Here is a 16,652-nt window from a genome sequence, read left to right as displayed (position 1 = left end):
GTTATGGGGATAGGGTGGGGTTGTTGGCTTGGGTAGAGTGCTCTTTCCAAGAGCCGGTGCAGACTCGATGGGCCGAATGGCCTCCTTCTGCCCTATAAATTCTATGATCTCCAATCTCCCTTTCCTCTCCAAATCCCTTATACTCGGTGTTCCCAAAGGATCTATCCTCAGCCCCTCATATTTCTCGTGAGGTGACATCATCCAAAAGCACCGTGTTAGTTTTCACATGTACACTGACAACACCCAGCTCTCCCTCACCCCCATCCCGCTCCATTCCTCCACTGTCACTCAATTATCAAACTGCGTATCCCACATCCAGTACTGGATGAAAGGCTTTCCTCCAATTAAAAATTGGGAAGACCAAAGTCATCGACTTCAATCACCACTACAAATTCCGTTCCCTAACTCCCGAGACCATCCCTCTCCCTGGGAATTGTCTGAGGCTGAACCACACTCTGCACAATCTCCGTGTCAGATCTGACCCCAAGATGAGTTTCTGACCCCATATCCACACCATCACTGAGACCAGATATTTCAATGTCCATAATGTTACCAGGGTCCACCTCACCCCAGCTCATTCGCTGCTCTTATTTTGTGTAATAACCTTTGAAGTGGCATCTTGGGAAATACCTCCTGGAAATCCAGATAAAGCACATCTACAGGTTCCCCTTTATTGACATCCCTTGTTACTTCCTCAGAGAACCTTGATAAATTAGTCAGTCACGATTGATTCCTTAAACCCATTTTCAAACACTGTGTCAAAAGAAAAATCAAATCTCCTCAACCCCTCTGGCTCCTTTGCCAATTACCTTAGAGGGACTCACTTTCTGTTAAAGAGCTTGTCAACCCATTTCACCCATTTTTCCTAAAGTGAATAAATTTAATCAAGACAAGTTCAACCAATTCAAATATTTTCCTGTTAAAAGTTTATTAACGAAACAGAACATGGTTAAAAAAACTAACAGAATATTAATTGAGGATCAAAGACAACCAGAGTAACAGGATGTTCACAATGTTCTGGTCCCAAATGGTTTCCCTTCGGCTCCTCTGTACCCTGTTCCCGTGACTCCCCGCTTTGGACACAGGGGCACTGAACCCTGGGGGTCACATCACCGTCAGCCCCGGTCACCCCCCCCCCACCGCTGATTGGTTGGAGGTGCAGTTCCCAGTCAGTCCTCCAGCACCTTCCTTTCTCTATTAGCGACGCCCATGGCAGTTCCCCAACTGGGGCACAGGCCCCGTTATTCTCAGCTAAATTCAGCCCTCAGCTCCATCACCTGGCTGTCACTGACACGAGCAATAGAGACAGAAAGGTGCCCGAGGGTCAAATAGGAAGACAAAACTTGTGGATTAGGATCTCCATAAAGGTCAGCAACTTCTTATAAAAAATCTAATTCCCAGTCAACAAATTAAAGGATCACACGACGGGACTTAACGTTTTATGAGTTTTAATGCAACAAAAAAACAAACTAGAAGCTACTTTAACTCGGAAACCTACACATTAAACTATAAACTAGAACTTCGCCCTTGAGACAATCTAAAATCACACTCCACGATTATAGTTAATCTGCCCTGGAAGTTGAAACTTAATTGTCTCAGAACCTGTCCAAAGTGATGATTCATTCCCGAGGATTTACTTCAGTTCTTCGACCAAGACACTGAGAAACAAAGGGAGAATAGAATAGAATGTGAACTAGCAAAATACATAAAAATGGACTGTTAAAGCTTCTGTGGCTACGTAAAAAGGAAACGTTTGTCTCAGACAAAGTTTTGTCCGTTCCGGATAGAGTCAGGAGAATTTAGAATGAGGAATAGAGATTTCTACAGCCACCTCGTTCAATACTCTGGGATGTAGGTCATCAGCTTTTGGGGATTTATTGACTTTCAACCCCATTAATTTTTCCAGTGCTACTTTTTCACCAATACTAATCTCTGCCAGTCCCTTGGTTCTCTGGTGTTTTGGGGACAATTTCTGTATCTTCCTCTGTGAAGACAGACACACGTTGTTTAGTTTCTCTGCCATTTCCTTACTCCCCATTCTAAACTCTCCTGTCTCTGCCTGGAATGGACCCACATTGGTCTTTGCTAATCTTTTCCTTTTCACATTCCTGTAGAAGCTTTTCCAGTCGTTTTTTATGTTTCTCGCCAGTTTGCTCTCATCAGTTTCTTGGTCCTCCTTTGCTGAATTCTAATGGATCTCATGGAATCTTTAACTTTTCTTGTTAGCCACGGTTACAACACTTTTCCTTTGGATTTTTGTTCCTTAAAGGAACCTATATTTGTTGTATATATGTGAAATTAAAGTTGTTCAACCACAGAGGACCATAGGCTGCTCTCCCCTTTGACAGAGAGAGCTGACTGGAGGTGATTTAACCTGAGGGTCAGCACACCTCAGGCGAGGGACCTGGTTGAGAAGGTGGGGCCTTCATGAATAAACTCAGCCAGTATGGGAGTTGAATCCTCACTGTTGGCCTTGCTCTGCATCACGAACCATTCGTCCACTCAACTGAGATAACCAACCCTGATAAATATGTAATAATTGCTTAAACATGAGGTATTCCCTGTACCAATCAGTTTCCCAGTCCACCTCCGACAACTTGCCTCTCGTACCCTGATAGTTTTCTTCTGTGAGGAACGCCCAGATAACTTAAACAAAAGAACCATGTAATCACCCGGGCCCCTCTCCATGACAACGTGGCATGCTTTGCTGGGTTCCAAACAGAAATGGCAACTAAATATCTTCAAACTTCCAAACACCCTTTCACTCTGTGATCCTTGTGCAATTTGAAGCCAGGTATTAGCAACAAGGCTCAAAGAGCATCAGCCCACTGGAGACAAAGTGGTGAGACCGGTCAGTCCAGCAGAAAGAAACCCTCCGACCATCCTCACTGACCACCTGTCAGAATGAACAAAATGCAGCCCTGGGTGTAGAGCAGAAACAATAACAGCAGAATCCAACCCCTGTCATCAATTGTGAAATTGTTGGTGTCACAGCAGGTGTGGTGAAACATGCAATCCCGTCTCACATTGTGAAGTGGACGGCCTCTCCCCAGTGTGAACTCGCTGGTGTCTCCGCAGGTGGGATAACTGAGTAAATCCTTTCCCACACTGAGAGCAGGTGAACGGCCTCTGCCCAGTGTGAACTCCCTGGTGCCTCCGCAGGTTGGATACGTCAGTAAATCCTTTCCCACATTGAGAGCAGGTGAACGGCCTCTCTCCAGTGTGAACTCGCTGGTGTGACTGCAGGTTGGATACTTGACTAAATCCTTTCCCACATTGAGAGCAGGTGAACGGCCTCTGCCCAGTGTGAACTCGCTGGTGCCTCCGCAGGTTGGCTACGTCAGTAAATCCTTTCCCACATTGAGAGCAGGTGAACGGCCTCTCTCCAGTGTGAACTCGCTGGTGTGACTGCAGGTTGAATACTCGAGTAAATCCTTTCCCACACTGAAAGCAGGTGAACGGCCTCTGCCCAGTGTGAACTCGCTGGTGCCTCCGCAGGTTGGATACGTCAGTAAATCCTTTCCCACATTGAGAGCAGGTGAACGGCCTCTCTCCAGTGTGAACTCGCTGGTGTGACTGCAGGTTGAATACTCGAGTAAATCCTTTCCCACACTGAGAGCAGGGGAATGGCCTCTCTCCAGTGTGAACTCGCTGGTGTCTCCGCAGGTCAGATAATGGAGTAAATCCCTTCCCACATTGGGAGCAGTTGAATGACCTCACCCCAGTGTGAACTCGCTGATGTGTCTGCAGGGTGGATAACCAAGTAAATTCCTTCCCACACTGAGAGCAGGTGAACGGCCTCTGCCCAGTGTGAACTCGCTGGTGCCTCCGCAGGTTGGATACGTCAGTAAATCCCTTCCCACATTGAGAGCAGGTGAATGGCCTCTCCCCAGTGTGAACTCGCTGATGTGTCTGCAGGGTGGATAACCGAGTAAATCCCTTCCCACACTTGGAGCAGGTGAATGGCCTCTCCCCAGTGTGAACTCGCTGGTGAGCCTGCAGGCTGGAGAACTGAGTAAATCCCTTCCCACATTTTGAGCAGGTGAACGGCCTCTCCCCAGTGTGACTGCGTTGATGAATCTCCAGCTGAGATGGGGCTCTGAATCCCTTCCCACAGTCCTCACATTTCCACGGTTTCTCCATGTTTTGGGTCTCCTCACATCTCTCCAGGTTGGATGATCAGTCAAAGCCTTGTCCACAACACGGGTATGGTCTCTCCCCACTCTGAATGTTGTGATGTTTTTCAGGCTGTGTAACTGGTTAAAGCTCTTTCCACAGTCAGTTCACCGGAACTCTCTCACTCGGGTGTGTGTTGTGTGGGTCTCGGTGCTTTTTCAGTCACACTGATGGTTGAAATATTTTGCTGACAGTTCGGGGAAACATTTTTCCTTCTAGATTGAAAGGCCGATGATATTCAGGATCCAAGGAAGGGAGTGACTGTCAGATCGAGACGTGATGATTGAGATTTCTGTCTGTAATTCCTTCTCATCTAATATCCTGTAAAAACAATTTACAAAATTCATCACTGTCAGTACAGGATAGAAACTCAGAACAGACAATTCTAGTTTCTATGAAATATTATTTCCTCTATTGTTCTCCAAAAGCTGTAAATCTCCATTCCACACACTCTCCCCTCCATTCTTACTCTGCTGTATCTAATATTCACCCTCCTAATTCTCCTGAAGGTGCTGATTCAGGCTGACTGACACACCCCAGCTTACAGCTTCCTGTCCAGGGGATCATAACAAATATGAGCTGCAGTCGGCCATTCGGCCCATCGAACCTGAACCATTCAATGGGATCATTGGTCAATCTACCTCAGCACCGTTTTCCCACACTATCCCCCATATCCCCCGACGTCTTCAATATCTAGAAACCTATCAATCTGTATCTTGAAAATACTTGATGACTGAAGCTCCAGAATCCTCTGGGGTAGAGAATTCCAAAGCTTCACCACATCCTCGAATAAAGAAATCCCTCCTCATCTCAGCTTTCTCTCCATTTTCCTGCCAGTTCCCCATAACCCTGTGGGGGGAGGGGGGGCATGTGACACTGGCATGGGAGTAGCTGATTTTCTGCAGGTTCTGGTGCCACTCACCTATAATCTGTCACTTATCCTGATCGCCCGGCACTCATCTACCTAATCCTGAATTCATATTTGTTATGTCCTGGAAGACTTCAGGGTTCGGTCTGGTAGGATTATGCCAGAAAAAGTGAAGAAATGCACCAATAAAACAGCGCAGGTGGATTCAGCGGAAATGGAGCCCCCTTTTCAACATGGCGGCCTGACACTCGGGAGGTCTCTCGACCCCGAGCTCTCCGGAGCTCTCTGGGAGGCGGCGAAAATGATGACTGCTGATATTATCCGTGTTATTGACCAGAGGCGGAGTGTGCTGACTCAATATCTGTGAGCTCATGAGGCCCAGCTGCAAAACACCATGAAGAGGCTCGATGATCCGGAGGAGAGAATCCTGAACGTTCAGCAAGATGCCTCCTCAACGGGGGCAAGAATTCAATCCTTTGAAAACAAGCCGAGTGGCTGGCGGAGGTCCTGGAGGACTTGGAGAACTGAGGGTCGGAGAAAGAACATCCGAGTCGTCGGCCTGTCAGAAGGTGTGGAGGGTAAGGCTCCCGTCAATTCTTCGAGGACCAGAAGCCATGTTTTCTCAAGCTGGATGTGAAGCCTGGGTTTTTCAAATTAGAAAGGGTGCATTGTATCTCTGAGGCTGAGGGATAGTTTTCATCCCAGGCCTGTAATCATTCACTTCCACAACTGGAAAGATCGCCAGAAGGTCCTGGAGACTGGTACGGTGAGGTGGCGTCTGGCCCCAGGAGGGAGGGTGGATTCAGGACTTTCGGCAGCAACACAAACAAAGCATTCATGCTTCGATGAAGTTCAAAGGCAGCTCAATCCTGTGGGGAGTGAATTACGTCAGGCTTTATCGTGAGACCCGAAAAATGGTATCCAACAACTCCGTCAAGTCTTTCAGTAATCCAACTATTGCCTTGGCCTTCATTAAATCCATGAAGGGCAAGGATCTGGAGGGATGGTTTGCAGCTCGGACTAACTCAGGTTCTAATCCGGACTCTTTCCCTGTCATGGTATTCTTTTTTAAAAATTTAGTGTACCCAATTCATTTTTATTCCAAGGAGCAATTTAGTGTGGCCAATCCACCTAGCCTGCACATTTTTGGGTTGTGGGGGCGAAACCCACGCAAACATGGGGAGAATGTGCAAACTCCACACGGACAGTGACCCAGAGCCGGGATTGAACCTGGGACCTCAGCTCCGTGAGGCTGCAGGGCTAACCCACTGCGCCACCGTGCTGCCCCTGTCATGGTATTATTGTCTGAACTTCAGAATCACAGAAATACACATAGGGACAGGAGTAGGCCATTCAGCCCCTCGAGACTGTCCTGCCATTTAGTGAGATCATGGCCTATCTGTGACCTAACTCCATATCTCTGAATATCTTTGCTTAACAAAACTCTACCTCAGATTTAATCTTAACAACTGATCGAGCTTCACGTGCTGTTTGTGGGAGAGAGTTCCAAACCTCTACCACCCTGTGTGTGAAGAAGTTCTTCCTAACATCTCTACTGAATGGTCTAGCCCGAATTTTTCGACAATGATCCCTACTTTTAGAATCTCCAACCAGTGGAAATAGTTTGTCTTTATCTACCCTGTCTTTTCCTGTTAATATCATAAATACTTCAATCAGATCACACCGTAACCTTCTAAATTCTACCGAACGCAGGCCTAATTTGTGGTTGAAACTTTGGGTCAGAGCCGCTGCAATCTCTCCCTCGCCTCCCACAGCATCCTGGGACACAATTCACCCAGACCTAGTAATCTAATAATCTTACGGGCGGCATGGTGGCACAGTGGTTAGCACTGTTGCTTCACAGCACCAGACACCTGGGTTTGATTCCCGGCTTCGGAATCTGCATGTTCTCCCCGTGTCTGCATGGGTTTCCTCCAGGTGCTCCGGTTTCCTCCCACAAGTCCCGAACGTTGAGCTTGTTAGGTCAATTGGACATTCTGAATTCTCACTCTGTGTACCCGAACACGCGCCGTAGTGTGGCGACTAGGGGATTTTCACAGTAACTTCATTGCAGTGTTAATGTAAGCCTACTTGTGACAATAATAAAGATTATTATGAATGGGCCAAAGGGCCTCTATTTGTGCTGTAAAGAGAGGGAATGAATGAGAAGGACTTTATAGAGAAACTGCCAAAGCCACAACATTCACCAGCTCTGAGGACACACCTTAGCTCCCTTTCCAATCTGAAAGCAGCCTGAGCTGGATTTACATTCCCCTTAATTGATCATTGCTGGGTGATAATCCTGTACTTCCTCACCTCACACCACTGTGACAGCACCTTCACTACACAGACTGCAGCAACTGACCAAACATCACCTTCCAGTTATTCCTGAAGGCACCGCCTTCCCAACCTGGCCCCTTGCCTGAGGTGCGGTGATCCTCAGGTCACATCACCGCCGGTCAGCTCTCTCTCCCGGGACCAGGCCCTGGTTCACAGCCGCCATCTTGGGAAAGCAGAGCGCATGCGCTGGCGTCTCGGTGATGCAACAGCTGATGGGCGGAACCTGAAGGTTTCTGTTCCCAGCCGGGTCCTAGTGCCCGGCGAAGATTCGAGTTCAACAGTTTTTCACCCACTCCCAGGCTGAAGCTGATGTTTGTCGCCTGGAGGTATCTCTGAATTACGTAGACATTCAGCATGAGAGGCTGCAGCCTCTGTATAGCTCCCTGAAGGGGGTTATACAGCGTTTGATTACATTTCGATTTCCAGTCAATTATCAGGATGTTTGTGTGATATTTCCTTGCCCTCAGTGTGATTTTTCTTTATTTAAAATACATTTCAGCAGCAGGCTTACTGGTGATTTTTAAGGGAAAGGTTATTTATTATCACACTATTTCCCTGGATGTTTGAACATCTCAGTCTCTCGTCTCTTTCACACTCACTGACACATACACAGAAATTAGTTACAGATCAACTAATTAGTGGGCAGCACGGTAGCATTGCGGATAGCACAATTGCTTCACAGCTCCAGGGTCCCAGGTTCGATTCCGGCTTGGGTCACTGTCTGTGCGGAGTCTGCACATCCTCCCTGTGTGTGCGTGGGTTTCTTCCGGGTGCTCCCACAGTCCAAAGATGTGCGGGTTAGGTGGATTGGTCATGATAAATTGCCCTTAGTATCCAAAATTGCCCTTAGTGTTGGGTGGGGTTACTGGGTTATGGGGATAGGGTGGAGGGGCTGAACTTGGGTAGGGTGCTCTTTCCAAGAGCTGGTGCAGACTCGATGGGCCGAATGGCCTCCTTCTGCACTGTAAATTCTATGATAATCAAGTTGAAGCTGTAATGATGAAAATGGAATGTAGACTGCAATCTTTATATCGCTGCAGGCCTGTTGTCTTCTTGTTGAGCAGGTCCTTGAGTTGGAGTGAAGCGTTTTTAGAAATAAATAATTATCATGAGGCTCTGAAGCTTCTTGTAGGTGAATAGCCAGGACGTTGGTTCTCAGGTGGACTTGGAAGCTGGAATAAGTTCAGTCTTGTGGCTGCACTGGCAGACATTCAGCTCTGCTGTTTCAGCTGTTTCCTGCTGCTTCAGTTGCTTCACACACACATTTGCTTTGTTCAGGGTTTATTGTACTGCATCCCTGACAATTAACTGCAGGGTTACAACTCTGAGACCCAGAACACCCCGATACAATCGCAGTTTACGATGCTCACTCACTCACTCTGTCCCAATTCGAGCTCATTCTCCTGTCCAACATCCAACAGTCCAGAGATTTCATTTTCCTCAAATGGTGGTTCATCCTGACACAACGAGACATTTAAACTTCACAGGTGGCTGCAAAGTTTCCTTATTCAGGTCCGTGTTAAACTAAATATTGGTCACAGAATCGGATATTGCCCACAGTTTAATGTCCATAATAACCTGTTAAGTTGCAGCCATCTTGACAGAGTTTGTGGATCTTTCAGTCTATAATATCTAGTATCCTTGTGCCGAATGTGACATCTTGAATCTACTCTTGGGTCTGGTTAAAACAGTGCATTGTAGCTGGGTGGGATGGGCGGCATGGTAGCAAAGTGGATAGCACTGTTGCTTCACAGCTCCAGGGTCCCAGGTTCTATTCCCAGCTTGGGTCACTGTCTGTGCGGAGTCTGCACATTCTCCCTGTGGGTTTTCTCCGGGTGCTCCGGTTTCCTCCCACAAGTCCCGAAAGACGTGCTGTTAGGTGAATTGGACATTCTGAATTCTCCCTCTGTGTACCCAAACAGGTGCCGGAATGTGCCGACTTGGGCCTTTTCACAGTAACTGGCAGTGTTAATGGGTGGGTGGGGGGGGTTACTCTGGCTGCTGACTGACAAGTCACTCAATTCATTAGGATCTAAATATCACAAACTGTCAATGTGCTTGTCTGTTCTGACTGTGGGAAGTGATTTCAAACATCAGTGTGACTGGAAAAGCCCCGAGACACACACACACCCGAGTGAGAGTGATCCAGTGAACTGTCTGTGGAACCATTTACACAGCCTGAAAAATCATCTTGTTTCCTCTTGTGGGAGAGTCTAGGACAAGAGGGCATAATCTCAGAGTAAGGGATTTCAAATTTAGGACAGAGATTAGGAGACATTTCTTCTCTCAGAGGGTAGAGAATCTGTAGAATTATTCAGCTGGGCAATCCTTCTTTATCTGGGAATCAAACCGTTGTCTAATTGTCCCGGCAGTTACCAGGCTCCTGTGAAGTCCTCCAGCTGTTATTTTAACGCAGACTTCAACAATCTATTTTAAGTAGGTTTCTGTTCAATTAATTCATTGTGACTGTCACATAACCACATTTTCACTCTGGAAACTTAAACCAGCTGCTTTACATTCAATCAGGAACATCACAGTTTTACACCAATCTCTGATTTGACAGCACGTTTCCAGCATTCACCAATGTTCTTCTTGACTCTGAACACAGTTGTAAAGGAGCTTCTGTTCCGTGCCTAGGAGCTCTGAACCATGAAGAGAGCGGCTGGGACACATTTCTCTCAAACCTCAGGATTAACCCACACCGGGACTTTGCTGTCAGTGAAGAGAGGTGTCTTTTATCCGTCTCAGTGTGACCCTGAAGGACTGTGTCCAGGCTGAAGTTCTGTTCCTGCCATGTGATCCTCCTCCAGATTGTCCTTTCTGAGCTCCAGCCAGGTGCTGTTAAACACTCAGGTGTGAAAGACAAAAATCTGCAATATTTCAAACCAAGCTTATTTATTTCACATTTATTCAGAATATTAAATCTCATCAGCAGATTAAGACTGTCAAGAGTGAACCTGATTCAGTCCTGGACATAATTAGCAGCATCAATCAGAGTAGAATCCAAACCTTGTAGTCGCTTGTGTGTTAGCAGGTGGGATGACTGAGTAAATCCCTTTCCACAGACATTACAGGTGAATGGCCTCTCCACAGTGTGAACTCGATGATGTTTCAGAAGATAAGATAAATGAGAAAATTCCTTCCCACGTATGGAGCACATAAACGGCCTCTCCCCAGTTTGAACTCTCTGGCATGTCAGCAGGTTGGATGACTGACTGAATCCCTACCCCCACACAGAGCAGGTGAACGACCTCTCCCCAGTATGAACTTGCTGGTGATTCAATAGGTTGTATGAACGAGTGAATCCCTTCCCACACACTGAGCAAGTGAACAGCCTCTCCTCACTGTGAACCTGCTGATGTGTCAGAAGGTTGTATGAACGTGTGAATCCCTTCCCACATTCAGAACAGGTGATCAGTCTATCTCCTGTATGAAGTTGCTGGTGTGTCAGAGCAGGTGAATGGCCTCTCTCAGTGTGAATTCTCTGGTAGTTCAGTAGGGCACTTGGACGGCTGAATCCATTCCCTCAGAGCAGGTGAACGGTCAGTCCCCAGTGTGAGCATATTGGTGTGTTAGTAAATCCTTTTTGTTTGTAAAGCTCTTCTCAGTCAGGACAGTTAAAAAGTTTGTGATCAGAGTGAACACGTTGATGTGTCTGCAGGTGGGATGACTGAATTAATCCTTTCCCACACAGGGAGCAGGAAAACGGTCTCTTCCCCAGTGTGAATACGTTGATGTGTCAGAAGATCCTTTTTACATTTAAAACTCTTCTCACAGTCAGGACATGTAAACGGTCGTTTATCAGTGTGAACAAGTTGGTGAGTCACAATGTGGGATGACCGAGTGAATCCCTTCCCACACACAGGGCAGGTGAATGGCCTCTCCTCAGTGTGAACTCGCTGGTGTGACAGAAGGTTGTATGAATGGGTGAATCCCTTCCCACAAATGGAGCAGGTGAACGGTCTATCCCCAGTGTGACTGTGACGATGAACCTCCAATTGTGATGGGTAACTGAATCCTTTTCGACAGTCCGTACATTTCCACAATTTCTCCATGGTGAGGGTGTCCGCATGTTTCTCCCGGTTGAAGCTTTGTCCACACACAAACAGCCGTTTAATTTCTCCCTGCAGTGAATGATGTGAGCCTGTGTAACTGGGTAAAGCTCTCTCCACAGTCAGTTCACTGGAACACTCTCACTCAGGGAACATAGAACATTACAGCGCAGTACAGGCCCCCATGGCTCCGAAACTCAATCCCTCTACCAATAAAAGCTAACACACCATACGCCTTCTTAACAACCCTCTCAACCTGGGTGGCAACTTTCAGGGATCTATGTACATGGACACCGAGATGTCTCTGCTCATCCACACTGCCAAGAATCTTACCATTAGCCCAGTACTCCGTCTTCCTGTTATTCCTTCCAAAATGAATCACCTCACACTTTTCTGCATTAAACTCCATTTTCCACCTCTCAGCCCAGCGCTGCAGCTTATCTATGTCCCTCTGTAACTTGTAACATCCTTCCGCACTGTCCACAACTCCACCGACTTTAGTGTCATCTGCAAATTTACTCACCCATACTTCTACGCCCTCCTCCAGGTCATTTATAAAAATGACAAACAGCAGTGGCCCCAAAAACAGATCCTTGTGGTACACCACTAGTAACTGGACTCCAGCCTGAACATTTCCCATCAACCACCACCCTTTGTCTTCTTCCAGCTAGCCAATTTCTGATCCAAACTGCTAAATCACCCTGAATCCCATGCCTCCGTATTTACTGCAGTAGCCTACCGTGGGGAACCTTATCAAACACTTTACTGAAATCCATATACACCACATCAACTGCTTTACCCTCATCCACTTGTTTGGTCACCTTCTCAAAGAATTCAATAAGGTTTGTGAGGCACGACCTACCCTTCACAAAACCGTGTTGACTATCTCTAATCAAATTATTCCTTTCCAGATGATTATACATCCTATCTCTTATAAACCTTTCCAAGATTTTGCCCACAACAGAAGTAAGGCTCACTGGTCTATAGTTACCGGGGTTGTCTCTACTCCCCTTCTTGAACAAGGGGACAACATTTGCTATCCTCCAGTCTTCTGGCACTATTCCTGTAGACAAAGATGACTTAAAGATCAAAGCCAAAGGCTCAGCAATCTCCTCCCTAGCTTCCCAGAGAATCCTAGGATAAATCCCATCCGGCCCAGGGGACTTATCTATTTTCACACTTTCCAGAATTGCTAACACCTCCTCCTTATGAACCTCAAGCCCTTCTAGTCTAGTAGCCTGAATCTCAGTATTCTCCTATATCTCGCTGCTTTTGCAGTCGCACCGCTGAAACTGAACAGACAAATATTTCTCCTTCCAAATTCAAAGACTGATTATATTCAGCTCCTGATGAATCAAGTGACAGTCAGATTTCGATGTGATGTTTGGTTTGAGTTTTCTGTCGGCCAATCCTCCCACTTCCAATATCCTGTAAAAGGAGTTTACAAAAGCCATCACTGTCAGTCCAGGATAGAAATTCTGAACAGAGAATTCTAGTTTCTCTGGAATATTTTTTCCTCTCTTGTTCCCCCAAAGCTGTCAATCCCAGTCCCACACACTCTCCCTCCTCCCTGGGCTGCAATCCAAACCCATCTCACCATTTCTTGTCTCCACTCGCAGTTTTCTCGCTCCCTCTCCTCTGCCTGGGTTCAGTTCTCCAGCTCCTGTCTGCAGACTGACAATAAAATCAATGGGTCTTATTGGGGAGGTTTGGGTTCTCACCATTGTCCCCGCTCGCGGCGGCTCTCATTCAGCCTCTAGGAGCCGCACTCACTCTCACTGCGGCTGCGCTCTGCCCGGAGCAGCACCCGCATGCTCCGCACAGAGAGGCTACTTCCGGGGGCGGGACATTCTGACGCCTGCGCGTTCTGGCTACTGTGATGGAGATAGGGCGTATTCATCCGCCCCCGGCATTCCGGGTAGTCTTATCCGCCATTATTCCATTACGTTACTCAGGCTGATAAATTGGTTCCGGCACTTTTGACACAGTTCGGTGTCTGTACTGAATGGGGCAGCCGCATCGGCGCTTTTCTCTCTGATCGGCCCCTGTTAACGGCTGTCATCTGATTCGGGGGCGATATGCCGCAGGGCGCATGCGCGGCCGTCATCTTTCTCAGGTGCAGCAGGGCGCATGCGCAGCCTCCAGGACCCGGAAGAGAAAATCTTGTGAATTTCTCTCCTGGACTGAGAGTGAAATTCCTTTGGAAATTCCTTTAGAAATAGGAGGATTTACTAACGGGAACTTCAATCCAAACATCACATCATCATCTGGCAGACTTACTCGATTCATCAGGACCTGAATATCATTGGGAGGTAAAATGGTTTGTCTGTTCTGTCCGTCGATAAAGATTTCAGATATCAGAGTGACTGGGAAAATTTAAATGACCATTCCGGGTTAAATTTGAGACTAATTACACCGATCACATTGGGGAAGTTAAATAATTTGCTGTTGTACTCTTATGTGTGCAGGTAAATTTTAAAATTACCACATTAGCATACTTGGCCGCTAAACTTAGCAAACTGCTGATCTTCTTAGTGGTGAGAGTTACTATCACAGATTTTATTAAAGTTTGTTGTTTGTGTTGCATTTCATTCAGCTCATCGTGGCTACAAAGTAAGTATTGAGCCTAATCTCAATTTACAGATTGTGGTCTGTAGCTTTTTAAGTTACATCAATTGAGATGTCTGTCTGAATACTTTTTAAATGTTATGAGGGTTTCTACCATCATTTCAGCAGCATGCCACAGATCTTCACCGCCCTCTAAACCTCCTCGTCCCCCCCTAAATCTCTGCCCCCTTTTATATGTATCCCTCAACCAAAGGGAATAGGACCTTCCTATCCAATCTATTTAGATTCCTCAGAATTTTAAAAAAATGTAAATTTCTATTTTTTTCCAATCAAGGGGCAATTTAATTAAGCCACCTACCCACACAGACAATGGGAGAATGTGCAAATCCCTTACAGACTGTGACCCGGGGCCAGGATCGAACCCGGGTCCCCAGCACGCAGGCACACAACCACTGTGCCACCATGATCCCCCAGAATTTTATACATTTAGAATAATCTTTATTATTGTCACAAGTAGGGTTACATTAACACTGCAATGAAGTTACTGTGAAAATCCCCTGGTAGTAACACTCTGGCATCTATTCGGGTATGCAAAGTGAGAATTCAGAATGTCCAATTCACCTAACAAGCACGTCTTTCGAGACTTGTGGGAGGAAACCCATACAGACACTGGAGAACGTGCAGACTCCGCACAGACAGTGTCCTAAGTGGGAATTGAACCCCGGGACCCTGGTGCTGTGAAGCAACAGTGGTAACCACTGTGCCACCCATAAAACAGTTCAGCTCACTGTTCTCAGATTAAAGAAGCTGAAGCGCCCAACGTGGGTCTTGAACCCACGGCCCTGGGATTAAGACTCCCTTGCTCTGCCGACTGAGCCAGCCAGGCTGCTTTTCACAATTTCATTTTGGTCTCCCCTCAGTCTTTTCTGTTCCAAAGAACACAGTCCCAGTTTATCCAAACGTTCCTCAGAGCAAATATTGTTAATTTCTGGCTGATGTTGTTAAATCCCCTCTGTACTCTCTCGAGTGCAATCTTCCTGTACACAGGAAACTAGCTCTGGCCTAACTAGTCCTGTCCTGCCATTTATCATGTAATCCTTTGCCTTGTTTTCCCTCCAGCTTTCTTCCTCACTATCAAGTGTTTAATCATTTTTGTGTCACAGGTAAACTTCTTGTTCATGTTCCCACATTTCCTCTCAAATCAATGATGTAACCAGGAGTGAAGGGCACAGTACTGATTCCTTGGAAACCGGCACTGGAAACAGCCCTTTGATGTTCTCTATTCTTTATGGAATGTGAGTGTCACGGGCAAGACCAGCTTGGTTGTCCATTCCTAATTGCCCTTAAACTGAATGGCTTACTACGAAATTTCAGAGTGCAATTCAGAATTAACCACATTCACGATATCGCTTCTTTTAAAGAAGGAAAAGGATCCGCTACAATGCGGGTCCTACAGACCAATCTCCCTCCTCAATGTAGATGCCAAGGTCTTGGCCAAGGTAATGGCAATGAGAATAGAGGAATGTGTCCCGGGGGTGGTTCATGAGGACCAAACTGGGTTTGTGAAGGGGAGACAGCTGAACACGAACATACGGAGGTTGTTAGGGGTAATGATGATGGCCCCACCAGAGGGTGAAACGGAGATAGTAGTGGCGATGGATGCTGAGAAAGCATTTGATAGAGTGGAGTGGGATTATCTGTGGGAGGTGTTGAGGAGATTTGGGTTCGGAGAGGGGTATGTTAGATGGGTGCAGCTGTTGTATAGGGCCCCAGTGGCGAGTGTGGTCACGAATGGACGGGGATCGGCATATTTTCGGCTCCATAGAGGGACAAGGCAGGGATGTCCTCTGTCCCCATTACTGTTTGCACTGGCGATTGAGCCCCTGGCGATAGCGCTGAGAGGTTCCAAGGGATGGAGGGGAATACTTAGGGGAGGAGAAGAACACCGGGTATCTTTATATGCGGATGATCTGCTACTATATGTGGCGGATCCAGCGGAGGGGATGCCAGAAATAATGCGGATACTTGGGGAGTTTGGGGATTTTTCAGGGTATAAATTGAACATGGGAAAGAGTGAGCTGTTTGTGGTGCATCCAGGGGAGCAGAGTAGAGAAATAGAAGACCTACCGTTGAGGAAGGTAACAAGAGACTTTCGTTACCTGGGGATCCAGATAGCTAAGAATTGGGGCACATTGCACAGGCTAAATTTGACGCGGTTGGTGGAACAGATGGAGGAAGATTTCAAGAGATGGGATATGGTAGCATTGTCAATGGCAGGGAGGGTGCAGGCGGTTAAGATGGTGGTCCTCCCGAGATTCCTTTTTGTGTTTCAGTGTCTCCCGGTGGTGATCACGAAGGCTTTTTTCAAAAGGATAGAAAAGAGTATCATGGGTTTTGTTTGGGCCGGGAAGACTCCGAGAGTGAGGAAGGGATTCTTACAGCGTAGTAGGGATAGGGGGGGCTGGCACTACCGAGCCTAAGTGAGTATTATTGGGCCGCTAATATTTCAATGGTGAGTAAGTGGATGGGAGAGGAGGAAGGAGCGGCGTGGAAGAGATTAGAGAGGGCGTCCTGTAGGGGGACCAGCCTGCAGGCTATGGTGACAGCCCCATTGCCGTTCTCACCAAGGAACTATACCACGAGTCCGG

At 46.9% G+C, this 16,652-nt stretch overlaps 2 protein-coding genes and 1 non-coding gene across 3 annotated transcripts in view; 1 reads left to right on the top strand and 2 right to left on the bottom strand.

Annotated features, from left to right (window-relative positions):
- The window catches only part of LOC140418562 (uncharacterized), a 244,209-nt gene that overhangs the window by 75,788 nt on the left and 151,769 nt on the right, over window positions 1–16,652 (top strand). The window lies entirely within an intron of this gene.
- LOC140418577 (uncharacterized) overlaps window positions 909–16,652 on the bottom strand; it is a 49,201-nt gene continuing 33,457 nt past the window's right edge. The window contains exon 4 of the mRNA XM_072502103.1: window positions 909–3,987. Within this exon, the coding sequence (XP_072358204.1) occupies window positions 2,989–3,987 (999 nt within the window). The 3' untranslated portion in view covers window positions 909–2,988. The remainder of the gene's footprint in view (window positions 3,988–16,652) is intronic.
- trnak-cuu (transfer RNA lysine (anticodon CUU)) lies at window positions 14,818–14,890 on the bottom strand. The gene has a single exon. It is a non-coding gene; the product is annotated as a tRNA-Lys (tRNA).

The sequence above is a fragment of the Scyliorhinus torazame genome, chromosome 5 (genome assembly GCF_047496885.1).
Source record: "Scyliorhinus torazame isolate Kashiwa2021f chromosome 5, sScyTor2.1, whole genome shotgun sequence".
In the NCBI taxonomy this organism is placed as follows: domain Eukaryota; kingdom Metazoa; phylum Chordata; class Chondrichthyes; order Carcharhiniformes; family Scyliorhinidae; genus Scyliorhinus; species Scyliorhinus torazame.
Note: the sequence above shows the minus strand (reverse complement) of the source record. Positions and strands in the feature narration are given on the sequence as shown.